The sequence below is a fragment of the Nanorana parkeri genome, unplaced genomic scaffold (genome assembly GCF_000935625.1).
Source record: "Nanorana parkeri isolate BGI_ZX_2015 unplaced genomic scaffold, ASM93562v1 scaffold233, whole genome shotgun sequence".
Taxonomy (NCBI): Eukaryota; Metazoa; Chordata; class Amphibia; order Anura; family Dicroglossidae; genus Nanorana; species Nanorana parkeri.
The window spans coordinates 8791-25723 of NW_017306501.1; the positions used below are offsets into that span (position 1 = coordinate 8791).

The window sequence follows — 16933 nt, forward strand, 5'->3', positions numbered from 1 at the left end:
TAGGGACACTGGCGGAATTACCAGGGTCACAGCGGTCGCAATTGCGACCGGGCCCCGGCGACCCCCCCCCCCCCGAGATCGTGCCGCTTCTTCCCTGCCGCTCTGCCACCCGCAGCATTTACGGGTAGCTGTGCAACAGTGCTGGAGAGGCTGTCACCAGTCCCGCAGAATGTGCAGACCATGCATGGTATATTATTACCGGTCACAATTAACCATTACAAACAAATACTTTGTAAATAAATGCCGGTTTCCTCGTTAATCGCGTCTGTACGTAAGCGCAGATACTGGGTCGGAGTTCGACATAGGAGCAGGGAGGGAATCCCTGCGGGGAGCGGTGACTGACAGTCACGGCTCTGTCAGGAGATGATCGAGAAGTGAGCAAGGGACAGTATGTGTTCACTCACTTCCCGATCTATTGAGCCAATGTGTGAGTTTCATTGTCATACGTCGGCTCGAACTGAGGTTGAGTGAAAATCGCTCACCTTTAACCTTCTCGGCGGTATTCCCGAGTGTGGCTCGGGGTTAATTTTCAGTACCAAAAGCGGTAGCCCCGAGCCACGCTCGGGATTACACAGCGCTTCACTTACCTTCTCTCTAGCTGTGTCCTCTGGCCGATGCCGGCATCCGTCTTCCGGGATCCGTCCCTTGTGAGCGGCCACGTCGCAGGGGGGCGGAACCAGCGGAAGCAAAAAATATTGGGAAAAATCAGACCGCCAGGGAGGTTAAGCACACATCTATGTGGATAAAGTTTTGAAAGCAAAAACAAAAGCGTTGCTTAGAAAGGGATAAGTAAAATATAATTCTACATTCTTGTTGTTTAAGACAGTTTAATATTAACAATTATTTAAAACTCATAGGATCACATCAAAATCACACAATAACCCCCAGTGGTCACTGGGAAATCGACCACAGTCCAGTTTTTCAGTGCCAAGCAAATCCAAAGACTGAGGAATGACTTGGCCGCCATCTAGAGCAGAGCGGTACAGTATTCGGTCAAAACGCAGCCTGCAGGTGTATGCAACCTTCAAGTTGTTGTTCATTTTTGTGTCCCATGTATAACGGCAATGTTCAGGCTTCCCCAGAAATTCCCAAATGTCCATGATGGGGCTGGGCAGGCCGCCTATCTTTTCAACCTGTCAATGAAACAAGATTATGTCTCTGGTCAGTGTAAAGTGTCTATATGAAAGCATCTCCAGTCATTTTCTTTGGAATTTAGAGCGGGGAATGGTTAGAACCAGCTAGGTTTTCATTGATGTGTCCCCTTTGAGATCTCTTCTCCCTTCCTGTCACCGGGTCAAAAGAGAGAGTAAATCCCTCAAACCCAAACCAGGGAACAGCATTACATTTGGAGGACTGCTTTATATTGAGGAACAATTTTCCCCAAGGTGACCACAGATAATCAAAATCTAAAATAAGCTCTAAACATTTCCTTACACTATCCACGGTCTTGTGTGGAGTTATTCTTCATATGATACAGTTTGATGACAGTTTGGCGTTCAAAAGATACCCTTTACAAATGTTCTGCAATAACTGATGGCCAACAGGGTACAAGACTCTACTACTGCTATAATGTATATTATATACTAGCTAAATGTAACGGTCTAAACAATGGTTTGCAAGTTACAAATGTGTGCATTTAAAATGGCTTTTCTCTTTATAGCAGAGACTGACCCCTACATATAAAGCTTGTTCCTTCCCATAACTTAACTACGCAACATTGGGATCTAAAACCTGCTTTCATGCAGATATTGGTGGTCCAAAACCATACACTAAAATAGAAGATATATGGCATAGTAATAATCTACATAAACAGGTTATCTGCAATACCAAGTTTTGCTGCATATGATTCACTTTACCTACAGAGGGAGAAGCAATTTAAAGGGAACTTGTCAAGACAGAAATATAGGAGCAGCCGTTGCTGGTTTGTTTTTAATGGTGTAAGCTCAAGGGTTCACATACTAATGCTTTAGTCACTACCTAGTGAGTATCTACCCTGAAACAAGCGCTAGAACCAGCATGTGTGTATCAGCAGTCAGAGCACCTAATGTGCACATGCTGGTTGCAGGTCACTGACTCAGCAAGCATTGTAGATGGATATGACAGCCCAGAGTTAGCACCTTAAACAGCAACTCAATAATGGCATCTTCCATATTTCTATCATAAAATTCCTTTGAAGATGAATAAGCCACAATGTGTAAATGTGTTTAATTAAATCCTCTAAGGACCATATGTAGGTCAGGGTTTTATCACACACACAATGATGCTGCATAGTGAACTAAACCTGAATATTTTACTGGCAGACTACATATATCCAAGGAGTAAATCTCACAGCACAGACTGGCTGAACGGTACTGCTGGGATTAGAGAAACTGTATTCTTTTTTCTTTTCAGCTGGCTTTGAAGCTGAACTCCACGCAGATATGAAAATTAATTTGTAAGAGCACTTGAACATGACTATTTCAGCCTCTTGTACTCCTTTCTTACACCAGCACTTAGACTGGGAAAGGGAGGGCCAATGCCTAGGTCCAATCATTAGTCCTGCATTGTCATGTGCAGACAAGATCAGAGAGTTGACCTCAGTCAGTTTATGATCCTTCACTATCCAATCATAAGCTGGGGCAGGGAGGCAACCCAATCCTCAGAACTTGACTGGACATAAATACACACAAACCTATTTGGTAACTTTTTTTAAAAAATTTTTTGCATAGATCTACTGCTTACTAGTTGAACATTAAATTGCATTTGCGCACATGTTCTTTACTCCCCATGTGCATAACCTTACATTTTCCAACATTAAATTACATTTGCTATCTTGTAGCCCATGCCTCAAGTCCTGTTGTAGTGCGAATATCTCCCGTTCGGAATTTAATATTCTAGAGTTTAGCATCATCTTCAAAAACCGAAATCAAACTATTTAGTCCAATCTCTATGTCATGGATAAATAAGATGAACAAGATCGGTTCCAGGACTGAACACTGGGGCACCACACTCCCAACCCTTGCCCAATTAGCAAATGACCCATTTATCACTACCCACTAGGTCTGTTCTTACAGACAATTTCCTCTAGACCTACAGACCTTAGTTTATGGGTTAAACATTTGTGGGGTACTGTGTCAAATGCTTTAGCAAAGTCCAGATACACCACGTCTACTGGTATTCCTTTGTCTAATTTAGTACTTCCTTCCTCATAAAATATTAATAGATTGGTCTTACAAGAACGGTCCTTCATTAAACCATCTTGGTTACCACAATACCAGTTTTATTTGTAAATTGCTGCATGTAGTCCCGTATCATGCCTTTGAATATTTTACACACTATTGATGTTAAGCTGACAGGCCAGTAGTCACCTGGTGCACTTTTTCCCTTTTTGAATATTGGTACTACATTTGTTCTCCTCCAATCAGCCGGGACCATACCTGTCATACTGTCCATAAACATTTTGTATAAGGGTTTGGCTATGACTTGACTAAGTTCCTTTAGTACCCTGGGATGTAACCTGTTTGCTTCTGGCAATTTGTTTACATTTATTCTTTCTAATCTCTGTATTACTGTGGCTAAAACTGGTACTACTATCTCTGCAGCTGATGCCCTGATCAATGATTTATTTTTTTAGTGGTAAACGGAATGCACTGGCCCCATTTCTCCTCTGTGTTCCTATTCAAGAATATTTCATCCCAATTTATGTCACATAATACACCTCTTAGTTTATTAAAATTAGCTTTTCTAAAAAGGAGTCTTGTATTACCTACAAGCCTGTGTTTTCCGTGATCATCATCCTGTGGTCACTGCTCCCTAGCTTGTCCCCAACTTCCACATTTGTAATTAATAAATCTAACACATTATTCCTTGTCTGGGTTTCCACCAGTTGTCCCATGAAATTATCCCGGAGAGTGTTCAAGAAGTGACGGGCTAGAGTTTGCCGTTTCATTTATCCAATCTATATCAGTATAATTAAAATCCCCCATTATGATGGCATTGCCTTTCTTTCCCACTATTTATATCTGTGACAGTATAGGAGTCTCCTTATCCTCCGTGTTTGGTGGCCTGTAGCAAATTATGATGACATTGCCTCCCCCCCCCCTATTTCTATCTGTAACAATATACGAGTCTCCTCCTCTGGTGGACTGTAGCATATTCCCACTAGTAGTTTCCCTTTCCTAACCTTAATTTCGGTCCACAGTAACTCAGCATTATCCCTGTTTTCCTGTGCTAGATCATCTTACATTCACTGTCAGGTCATTCTTGACATACAGGCATACTACTTCCCCCTCTTCCTTCCCTATAATGTAATACAAATGTACAGTATATATTATTGCGTTTATTTGGAATCAAGCAACCCATGTTTGAGGATTCCGTTTTGCCGTGTTCTTTTCTTACAGTCATTATCCCCTTGTCAGTATACTTTTGTTAAGGCTGCATTTACACCAGTAGCTGCGCTACAGCACAGCCGCTGGTTTGCGTTAGCAGTCACAGTGCCGATGCGCTGATCGCATCGCACTGGATACTTTTTTTTGGTAGGACTTTATTGAAATGTACAATTTTTTAAAGTTCTATAAGCACTATAAGCACATTGTGGTGTGATGCAGTTGTACCGCAGCGGTGTAAACTCAGCCCATCGGTGAATAGGCAAATTGCCTTGTCAAAAAAAATAAATAAAACAAAACGGCCAGCACAGCCTCAACAAATTTGGTGTGCATTTAGCCTTAAAACAGTACATTGTATTGTATAAGGTCATTCAACAGACAATTGAAACCCATAGATAGACAACATGAGTGTATACTATACTGACCTCTTGGTCTCTTAGGTTAGTATCACCAGCAAATATCACAGTAGTTGATGATGGAACCTCCAAAATCTTCTGCAGTACAACGCCCAGCTGCTTCAGCCGTTCCTTTGCATGCTCTTTGGTGCTTTCTAAGTGGGAAGTCATGAGGCAGATGTCATTGCCACAGAGTTTTACCTAGAAGGGAGCAGTAAGATGGGAGCAGCAGGAGTTTTCATTATACATGGAGGATGAATAATAGGAACACATTAGAGCAAATACAGAGAAGTCTATAGAACTGGCCAGATATATAGTAAATGAGGGGAGGAGGGGATAAACTGGAGTTTGGGATACTAGCCTATCATTGGCTAAACAATAGCTGAGCCAACAGGGAAACAATCAAAGATGCAATCATTTGAAAGGTCACATCCTTATATGTAGTGGCCAATAAAAAGAAAGGAATGTGAAGTAATTCTGCAAAGGCAGCAATATTGTAGAAATGCAACGTTTGTCCATAAATCTTTTCAGCATGTATACACAAGTGGAAGCACAAGAGGGTATTGCATTAAAGCACTGTGGTTCAGTTATGATTGATCGAAGTGGAAGTAGATTTCACAGGAAGTCTTTACCTTTGGGTTATACTGCCGTCTACAGGAGGATTGTACACTGGCAAACAAGGATAACCCCTCCTATCAAAATGTCGGGAGGATCAACATTCTCAGCTGATAAAAGCCTAACCTAATTTTTGGCTAGCATTTTTTTTTCTTTGATTTTTTTTTCTCTTCAACCAAGATTCTGCTCTACATCACTGCTTGAGCAGGTCTCTAAAATTGCAAACATCTGGGAGCAGCATTTTCTCATCCTAGATTAAGCATGTCATGTTTGGACCCCATTGGACTGCATGTTGCAGAGCTAGCCTAGTAGTTACTACTAGCACCCACTGGCATCTTTCAGGGCATTATATCTGGTAAGGCATGCAGCAAGACATCTTATTTCAGAAGGCAGCCTCTGCTCAGGGGCAGAGGAAATATAAATCTGCAGGGGGACTGACTGACAGGCAGGCTAGAACTACAGATGCCGCTAATTCTGTTGTCCACAACTGCCTACTGCTCCACAGCCTCTCTGCCATTAGAAATTTTCTTTTCCCAAGTGCCCCCAACAGTACTGCCCGAGTTTGGGAACCGCTTCTCTATGCGGGTCAGCACACCCCAATGGGTCCTGGATATCCCGAGTGCTTGCTGGATTTGTTTCTGTTTGGCAAGGATTTTTTTAAACAGTGGTCTATACGTGCTGTGTATATGCCAGTGACCCACCTTTACACTAGACTAGTTGAGGGCATTCTTACATTTAAGGATTGTACTGCCCAGAAGTCGAAATCCCTCTTTCAGATGCAGTTCTTGCTGGAGGGCGCTGTCCTACACCCTATTCTGGCAAACCATGGTAGAATGGTCTAAATCTCTCAAAGAAGATTTCTCCACTGCGCTGTTGGATCCTTTCCTGATCGAGAAAGTGAAACCGATGTCTGAAGTCTTGCACTTCAGCTGTGATTGCCTGGAAGAATCTAGACTTCCATGTAGCAATGCTAGAAGGCTTTCATCACCTGCAGGCAATATAAGCCAGAATAGTTTTTCAGTAGAAGGATCTAAAGCATTCTTGCTTTCAGGTCCCTTTCTCTTGGTCTACAGTCTATTCTCACATTACCTCTGTCCTTCCGAAGCACACTTCACAATATTGGATTCAGTAGTTTTATGTTGTTTTAAGAGCGTGCAAAATGTTGTGCATTGATATATTTGGTACCCATCTATTTCAATGCACTCATCTTTTATACTTTACCCCAAAAAATAGGATTTTATTATGTTTGTGTCTCATAACAAATTATGGAATATAAGGGGCAAGAAAAAAAAAAATCACCAGGAAGATTCATATGCAGTGATAATTTGGTAAATGTCCCATGTCCATACAGAAATACATACTAAAGCACACATACAAACAAAGAAACACCTACAGATAAACATACAGACAGGCAAACAGATGCACACATACTAACAGTAAAATGCTGGACTAGAGTAACAATGGGGTATCAGTTATAGGTTACAGTTGCAATGATTATGCAGTCACATGCGGTCTATTTGAACCTGGAAAAACTTCAGGCCTAGGACACTAAGCCACATGGATACCTGTATATAGTCTCGGTATGCAAGATGCATGTATGAAATGTATATATGCATATGTGAAAAATGTATTTTTATCTCACTAGGTAATTTTGCCAAGGTTATAACTTACATTAGCCACCAATAAATTCCTCATCATGGAAGTTGTTGGAAAAGGAACAATTTCTTGGTTTACTAGTATTGCTCTGGATTTTTTCAGCATTATGGCAGTGAAGTATCCATCTTCATTTCCTAAAAATGCATAATTTCAGTTAGGATTAAGATCACTGGATTTTTTCAGCATTATGGCAGTGAAGTATCCATCTTCATTTCCTAAAAATGCATAATTTCAGTTAGGATTAAGATCACTGGATTTTTTCAGCATTATGGCAGTGAAGTATCCATCTTCATTTCCTAAAAATGCATAATTTCAGTTAGGATTAAGATCACTAAAAAAAAACCCCAATCTTCTAGTTCACTTCACTAGCTCATGTAGTGACTAGGGAATTGGCCCTAAAGTGTAATACTCAGCACTTCTAGGTATGGCCGTATGATTTGCCTAGCAGTCACACGGGGACATGGAAGAACTCCATAGCTCAGTGTAAGCTCAAACATGTCAATTTGGAGCTTATGTAAACCGTTATTTTCCTGGTCCCGTGGAGTACCGGTATGTACTGCTGAAGGGGTACACCAGGTAAACATTTTACTTTGTCCTTTTTGGGCAAATAAAAGGATCCCTCAAATGGTGTCTGTTGGCTGTGCCACTAGGTAGGGGTATATGTATGTCACAAAAGTGGCTGGACAGAATTACAATTCCTTTAGCAGATAAGGGATTTTTGCACTCACTGGAAAACACTTTTCTGTGCACTCATTGAAGGACACAGTCGATTATAAGATCTTGATTGATGAGTTATATTTCCACCTGAAGGAGTAGAACGCAAGGCGCCCCTGATGTGTCCTTCAATGAACGGTACAGGAAAAACAACTCATATATATGTACTTCAACTGTAAATTTAGTTGTTTGCCAGGAATTTTAATCCTGTAGAATATGCCATGTAAGTTTTCCCTCCTGCTGAGAGGGTAACAGAAAATTAATAAACATGTTTCTTGGCTAAAGGTGTATAAGTTTTGTATAAGACTGAATTCCACAATACTACCAAACAAAAACCTACAGGTTGGTGAATAAATACCTGTAATGATTGTGTAGCTAACAGCTCTCTTCTTCAGATATTCATAATATGGAGGTATAACCTCTTGTAAAAACACAACATCGGGACTGTACCTGTGATAAGGCATAAGAAATGTAAAGTATAGTTAAACTCTACCTATATAAAGCAATCATGTACCCTATCCTTAGGAGGCTTCATCTCTATATCATTTTCAAAACAATGTATATATTTCATTAAAATCACAAGTCATACACATCTGTCTAGCTCCCTGCAGGCAGCTTTCATTATTTGTAGCCATGCCATAGACTTCAAGCCCCATGATATCCTGTGCCCAACAGCTCAAATGACTTGGGGCAGTATGTCAGACTGTAGCCCACAGTGGGAGCGTGTATCCAAGGATGACAAAGTTGCTCCTGCTTATGTAGCACAGCTCAGGAAGCATTGTCACCTTCAACAATAAGCACAAGTGAAGGCATTGGCTGGCAGACCAAGGCCATTACCAGGTTAAAAAGATTGGAAAGCAAAATAACATTCTAATCAAACATCCTCCAGGTGTCGGCAGAAAAATCATCATCTACAGCCAGGGCAATGTAGAAAAGCGAATTTAAAAAAAAACAGTAATTTCACAAGCAGATGCAGTTTCTGATTGTAAGATGCAGTATTGTAGGCTCCTGGCAGCTTCATATCCTACTAAGTGCCCAAAAGTCATTAAGCCACCAGCTTATTTTCTGATCATTATGTTTGAGACATGAAAGGACTGTTCTCAACAATCTGTTCAATTATCACGTCAGTGAATTGTTTTTAATAGTCTGTAAGAATATTTCTGTGAATGGAGCTGTACACTTCTGGTATGCTTCCACACAATTGTTTTTAAATAATTATCAAACTAGACAAATAGTACTCAAGATGTTTAAAAAAAAAAAAAAATCAAAAAAGCAGTATTTTAACCTAAACTGCCCCTTAAAATCCCATTGCAATTGTAGAGAAACAACCCTGTGTGGGAAAACAGTTTTGGGGTTCATGTGGCTGCAATAGAAAGCTGCAGAAATACTCGAAAATGCAGCATTTATGTGACTCCCCCTCCTCTGTGCGTCACTGCAGGACTTGTGTGGCACCCCCTCCTCCTCTGTATGTCACTGCAGGACTTGTGTGGCACCCCCTCCTCCTCTGTATGCCACTGCAGGACTTGTGTGGCTCCCCTTCCTGCTCTGTATACGCTGCAGGACTTGTGTGGCTCCCCTTCCTGCTCTGTATACGCTGCAGGACTTGTGTGGCTCCCCCTCCTGCTCTCTATACGCTGCAGGACTTGTGTGGCTCCCCCTCTTGCTCTGTATACGCTGCAGGACTTGTGTGGCTCCCCCTCCTGCTCTGTGTATCAATGCAGGACTTGTGTGGCTCCCCCTCTTGCTCTGTATACGCTGCAGGACTTGTGTGGCTCCCCCTCCTGCTCTGTGTATCAATGCAGGACTTGTGTGGCTTCCCTTCCTCTGTATGTCACGGCAGCACAGGACATTGGTTCAGGGGAACATTTATCTACAGACTGCAGAAGAAGTTAAATGCATCAAATATATTAGCAAAAGTACTTACAAAGCTAAATATGAACAAACAGCCCGAGCTCTTTCTGGAAGATTGGATAAGTCAAGTCCATCAATATTCCAAGTGACAAAGATAAAGTGGCTTTCATCCTTCTGGCTCACTGTGGTGTGCTTACTTGCATCAGGGTTTTGTGTGACAACTGGCTCATCACTGGTAAGATCTATGCTGGAATAAGAAACAAATCACATCAGTTTTTTCTATTACACCAACATATGCCACTTCAAAAAGGAAAATGTGCCAAAAGGATTTCAAACTACCACGGCAAACTTTCTGAAAATGCTAGTTGCATGGCTGCCATGCTGAAGCAATAAATGCACATAAGGAATCTAGACATTGCTCTGCATGCTTGTTCTGGTTCAGTAACTTGAAGCATTGTAGCCAGAGATGCATGCAACTACCATGGAACTACACAGGTATCTGACACTTGAAGCGTAGAATGCTAAAAATACTGCGAGAGGCCAAAGCTCTGCAAGAGCAACAGGCAACATGTCAGCAAGGTATCGGTTTATAGCAGGGGCGTCCACAATTTTTCGTCTGGAGATCTACTTTTCAAATGACGAGCTCAATGAGATCTACCAACAAAAAAACACCTGCATTCAGGGGCAGGAGGGGGAGTGGCGGTGCCTTGAAGTCAATGGCATCGCAGGCAGGCCCCTCCCCCACAGTACGATCGCCTGCACTCGGAACCCAGGCACATTAGTGCCTGCGTTCCAGTCCAGTGCGATACGCAAAAGCTCGTGTGGCCGACGTTGCACATGGGGTGTCCTGCACCTTTCCATCTGCAGCGTCTGACACATTCAGCCGGCAGCGGCAGGAGCACCACGGGAGCATAGCCAGCTCCTTTTGCGCCTGAGGCAAGGAAAAAAAACTAAGTTTTTTTTAATTGATTTTTTACTATTTTTTTATTTTTATTTTCATTATTTATTTATTTTTATTTTAAATTTTCATAATTTTTTTTTTTCTTTTTACTCTTGGGGGGGCTTTGGGGAAATATTAGGGATCTAAACCGCCCCCTGATTTCCTTTAAAATAGAAAAATTGAGGACACAGAGTCCTCAATCTCTTTTTCTGCAGCCTCTGTTCTAAATGAATGGAAAGCACAGAGGCTTCCAGTTCATTCAGAATATATTTTACTATCATCCAGTTTCTGAATGGGGAGGAGCCTCTGTACAGAGTGCTTCTCCGCATTCAGAAACTCATGAATGAACAGGAAGTGACGGAGCCGCTGTCACAGAACTAAGGCCGAGCGGTGAGGGGAGAGAGGCGCCGGCTATCAGAACCTGGCCGAGTGTGTCTCTCTCGGCCTTAGTTCTGTGACAGCCGCTGCAGCGGTTCCATCACTTCTTCTCGGATCCCCGCTGCATACAGATGGGGAGAGCAGCGGGGATCCAGAGAAATCCCAGGGGCGGGAGGAGAGGACATTGCGATCTACCAGTGATCGCTACGCGATCGACTGGTAGATCGCGATTGACCTTATAGGCACCCCTGGTTTATAGTGTTACATACAGCTTTTAGGATGACATAACCTAGAACCTTACCAGCAATCTGGAGCAGTTACAGGCATTTGTTGTCCTCCAGATGTGGATTCTTCACTTGGATTTCCCTCCTGTGTTCCCCCGCTTGGATTTCCCTCCTGTATGAGGCTCTCCACGCTGGGTTCAAAGTATGAGTTGATGGCTCTCTACAATAAAAAAAATACACAATACATTTTACCTGATTTTTATATACAGTAGTTACTATTAATCTGATGATGCCGAGGCTCTGAACCTTCTCTCAACCTTTTATAACCATGGATTGATTACATGATTTTCGGATGAGGTGCCAACAAGGCCATCCAAGGCTCAAATTCTGTCTGATTTAAAAGTAATTGGCCATAATTTGAGCCTTGTGTGGCCAGCTTAAACTGAAGTTAGGCTTTAAAGCGGACCTTTATACTCAAAAATCCAATTCTGCCAATGCATCCCTCTATGTATGATGATTAATAATAACAGACATGTCAGGTGTAAAAGCAATGCACACTGGGATTGCCTTGTCATCCGCAGAGCATTGCTGGGAAATCTCATCTGTAATCTCACAAGATCTCAGGGAAAGGCATTTCCCTCCCCTGAGATGATGTGCATGGTGCTAGTCACATGTCCCAGAAATCCAGGAAGTAAAAGGAGAGCTAGTAATCTGCCCTCAGTAAACATGGCCACTGCCAGAAGACTGGAAAGAAAAGAGAAACAGACCGATCAGAGATCTGTTTCGCCGGACTGGATTAAGGGTATCCTGAAGAAACGGGCACACGACCATTTACATCAGATTCCCCATAGACTGAAATAGGGTTGGGCAGTTTACGTTTTTTTTTCCTCCCTCGCAAGGTGAAGGAAAAAAACTGTATGGACACAGATGTAACAGCGGTGACATCTGCTTTGTACTGCTGTGGTCAGGAGAGAATCCATGCATGGATCCCCTCCTGATCAGCCCGTGTGAAAGGAGTATAATCTATATGGTTAGCTTACCAAAACCCTGTCCATTGGGTAACAATACTGCATACGATTTCACCCTGTTAAAGTGGAACACATCTACTGGCAGGATCAACCAGTACTAAAGTGTTACAGAAAGATGTAAAAAACCTAGACTGTTGTGCTAATACTACTGACAGACAGCATCATAAATGTCATTTTATCTATAGTAAGAAATTGCCTGTTTTAGAGCTGAAGCGAAAACCTTCATCTTTTGGATAAAAGTTCAAAACCTAAATAAAAAAATTGTCAGACAGAGACCAAAAGTGTTTTTTTTTTCTACCTTTTTCAATTGTTTTAAAATATTTTATTTTTTATAAACTTTTTATTTTTTTTATTAAATATTGTTATTTTTTACTTTACTTTTAGGGGCTTCTGTGAAATATTAGGGGTCTAAACAGACCCGATATTTCATTTTTAAAATAGAAAGATTGAGAACACAGAGTCCTCAATCTCTTTCTCTGCAGCCCCTGTTATAAATGAACAGGAATCCTCTATGTGTGTTACTGTTCATTCATAACATGAGGACATGGTATGTTTACTATATCCACAACTATGAATAAACAGGAGGTGATGTAGATCACTTCCCATTCATTCATAATTGAGGATATAGTAACCATACCATGTCCTCAATTGTGTACAAACACTCAGCGATCACTGATTGCTTGCACTTCGCTCTGCATCCTACATTTGCTGTCACAAGAGGCTGAGCGAGAGGAGCAGGGAGGAGACCTCCATCTGACAGCCGACTCCTTCCCCACACTGCCGGCCGGCCTCCTGTGACAGCTGTCACCGCCAACGCACCACTGCTCTCATCTGACAGTAAATATCGGTGCAGCCCTAGCTGTAGCCGTCAGCTTTGTTTTGCCATCTGTGTCTCATTGGGGAGATTTCCCTCCATTTCCTGCCTGAAAGCCACAACAGGAAGTGAGTGGAAATCCCTTCAAAGCGAGGGAAATCCCATGGCGGTCAGCAGGGTCAACAGAACTAGTGTCCCCATTGGAAGGTTTACCATCTATTCTTGTTCTGATGACAACCTTTTTTTCTTTTACATTCAAAGGTAACATCACTGGGATGAATAGGGAGAGTGAATCTCCCTAATAGAGTGACAGACAGCAATACAAAACCTGACCGCTGTTCTCATCCCTCTCCACTATACAAAACTAAAAAATGTTTTGGCTTCAGTTGCACTTGAAATGTTCTTATAAGCTTGTGTGTAACACAGGAGTCCGGTGCAGTGACTTATAGGCCTCATTCACACTGGCACTCCTGAGTTTAACTACTTAGAAGTTATCTGAGAAGTATAAACACGGTGAATGATCCCATTGACTATTAATGACGTGCGTTTAGAAGTGTATGAGGGCTTGTTCACGCGATGTCCGGGCCAGAGCTGGTGCGGATCTGCAGACGCGGTGCTATGCGTTTTTGACGCGTTCCAGTAGGAATTTTTTTTTTTTGCTGGAGTGGGGCTGTCAGTATGTTAGCTGCAGTGCGTTTTTTGTTTCCGGACCGTATCCTAACCGGACAAAATGTGACATGCAGTATTTTTTCTGTCCGGACCTGAACAGCGCACGTGAGAACTGTAGCCCATAAAACACAGGGATACATTTTTAGTGCATCAGCGCACGGATCTGGTCAGGACAGAATCCGGAACGTCGTGTGAACAAGCCCTAAAAGCAGAGGTCGTGGTTCAGGTGCTCAGCCGATACGAGAGCCGAGTTAGGCTAGGCTCACACCTAGCGCGCGGCTACATCGCCTATCTCGCAAAACACAGATTCCCCTCGAAGTTAATGGGGCCTGTTTACACCTTTGCGTTGCACAGCCGAAATCGTCTGTCACGCAAAAAGGTGCAGAAGCTATTTTGACGCGGTTTGGAGATAATAAAGAGATGTCACCAGCACACCAGACTCTTTCAATGATACTCAAACGTGGATTTATTCAGAACTTATGTCAAATACACAAGCGCTTTTGGGACCACGTAGGGTCCCTTCATCAGGCATAGCAGTGATGAAGGGACCCTGTGTGGTCCTGAAAGCGCTTGTGTATTTGACTATCCTTGGAGTCTGGTGTGCTGGTGACATCTCTTTATTATCTGCAACTGGCAGCGCCATCCGCGGTCATTCCAAGCACCCTTCCCCATATTTGGGACTATCCGGTAAGGAGTGCAACAAACCTTCTTCATGTCATGCGGTTTGGGTCCCATGGACATCTCTATGCATTGAAAAATGCGTGGTTTTCAAAGCAAAAATCGCACAAACAAAAACACGCGACAACCGTGCAAAAACAGCTCACCAGCGCAATCGCCCAGGTGTGAACCTAGCCTTAGCAAACAGCCGCTGAATGCTGCGCTGCAAGTCAGCGCTCAGCACTGCTCACTTTGCACTCGCTGCGAATGTGGATGCAGAGTGCTCAGTGTGATGGAGAAGGTGGCGAAAGAGCACCAGCGGCCATTTTAACTATGGGCACACCTGGCAGCGCTGGAGAAAGGTGCCTGAAACCAGATTGAGGAAATCAATTCAGTGTTGGAACCCACAATTTTATGTTTTGGTGGATGAGCACCCCCCAAATATTCATCGGAAAATTGTATTTATTGGTCAAAAATATTATCCTCCACCATTTTGCTTAGCACTGTACAGCCGAAGTGTTCGGTTAAGCTGCTGCAGCGAACTGAAGTGCCGCAGAACAGCTACTCAGCTTGGCTAAGGAACTGAACGCGCCTCAGGTTTGACACTGCCAGTGTGAATGAGGCCTATGGTGAGGCAATCTTTGTGTTAGTTTTGGAAAGAGTATGAGAGAGTTCAGAGGAACTTTACCCTCACCTTTGAAACAACAACAAACACACCTTTGGAAGTGTTTAGTAATGACAATCTACAGATAAGTCTAGATAATTGCAGGTTTTGTATTCTTTACAGACCTTATTTCTCTTTTCTTCACATTCTTCTGACAGTGGCCATTTTTACTAAGGGCAGGTTACTAGAGATACCTTTACTTCCTGTAACTCTGGCTCATGTGACTAGGACATGTGACCATGCAGATCATCTCCAGGGAAAAAATGCCTTTCCCTGAGAAATCTCATGAGATTTGTCTGCAATGCTCTGCTGATGTAACCTTCCCAGAATGCATCTCGGGCACAGGCTACATCACTAATGCCGAAGAGGACCAGGAAGTGGAAAAGTAAAAAAACAATATGGTGATTTAACTAATAAATGTAAGGATTCATATCAGCATGCAGAGCTAAATGGTGATGTGATTTTATGTGAAAGGGGGTAAGGTCCACTGTGACACCTCTCCATGATGTATCTCTACTTAAAGGAGAACTATGGGGTCAGGGTTTTCCCCATAGTTCTCCTAAGGGTAACAGGAGGACACAAAGTAGCGTCCTCCTGTCACCCTAAGCTCAGTATACCGCGAGCTACAGCTCGCGGTATACTGAGACGCCGCAGCCGGATCCCGACATTACTGTCGAGATCCACCCAGCTGCGTGAGTGACAGCTGGCTCTGCTATCTAGAGACAGCTGTGCCCGCCCCTTCCCCCGTTCGTTCCTCCAGTCAGCGCTGGACGATTGGACAGGGGGGGGATCTGAGTGACAGTCACCGCTCTCTGCAGGGATACATGGAGAAGTGAGCGAGCGACGCTTTGTGTTCGCTCACTTCCCGATCCATTGAGCCGACCTGTGACAGTTTAATTGTCACATGTCGGCTCGAACTATGAGGATGAGTGATTTTCACTAACCTCATAGTTCTCCTTTAATTTCCTGTTGTGTCCCCAGTATAGGAAGTAAAAGAAAATCTCCCTAGAGTGAGACAAGCTGCTATAAAAAAAAAACACCTGATCATAGATTTAACCCTTGCTTAGTCTATCAAAATAAGGTTTCAGCTTTAGATAACCTTACATTCATTTGGTCTCATAGCGCAAGCACACGCCTTATGACTAGCTAAACCTAATGACCCGCAATCACTACTGACACTAATCTCCATTTTTTATACATCGAGAAAACAGACTTTACAGTGAATTCATCAAAACTGGAGCAGACAACATCTGGAGCAGCTGTGCATGGCAACCAATTAGCTTCTCTCTTTCAAATCTTAACTGAACAAACTGAAGAGAGAAGCTGATGGGTTGCCATGGGCAACTGCTCCAGATTTGATAAATCCCGCCTTTGTATTTAACCCCTTCCCTCCCTAAAGAACACAGCCATACTTCCAGCTCCCAGTCATTCTCCGCCAGATAGCACTGAGCCACAGCCTGGTCGCAGCCCGCTACGCTGGCAAACGCTTGACACTTCTGTTCCCGTTCACTGATCACAGCACCGTCTTCTGACACTAGCTCATCAGCCCGCTCCTCTTCCATGCCGTCCAAACACCGACTTCAGGCCACGCCCACTCCGGGTGGCATATCCTCACGCCACGCCCACTCCGGGCGGGAGAATCTCTCTTCCGAAGTTTGCTTTACCCGCGAGCACCACGCTGCCCAATCCTAAGCGTCACACCGCACATAAGCTTGATGATTAGCGGAGAACACAAAGACGTCTACCTTTCCCAACCAACAGCGACGCAGCTGCCAGTTTCCGAGTTAGGACACGTGATTTGTGTACTCCGGAAGTGTAAAAATGTATATGCAGAGTTGGCCGCTGACAATTTACCTTCTGCCGGTTGATAGACAGTGTTACCTCAGCACCGCTCCTCTCGTTATCTCTACTACGAGTAACACCCACTCGTATTTATAAAGTTTGGAGGCGGGGTTTGGGCGGAG

The 16933-nt window shown here is 43.2% G+C and overlaps 1 protein-coding gene across 1 annotated transcript; it reads right to left on the reverse strand.

The window, feature by feature from the left end:
• Positions 1-820: 820 nt before the first annotated feature.
• TDP2 (tyrosyl-DNA phosphodiesterase 2) lies at positions 821-16531 on the reverse strand. The gene is made up of 7 exons (XM_018556292.1): positions 16382-16531; positions 11215-11357; positions 9669-9842; positions 8103-8194; positions 7046-7164; positions 4790-4960; positions 821-1133 (listed from the first exon to the last, which is right to left on the reverse strand). Exons 1-7 carry the CDS (start codon positions 16529-16531, stop codon positions 852-854), a joined length of 1131 nt encoding a protein of 376 aa, XP_018411794.1. The 3' UTR covers positions 821-851.
• Positions 16532-16933: the final 402 nt, after the last annotated feature.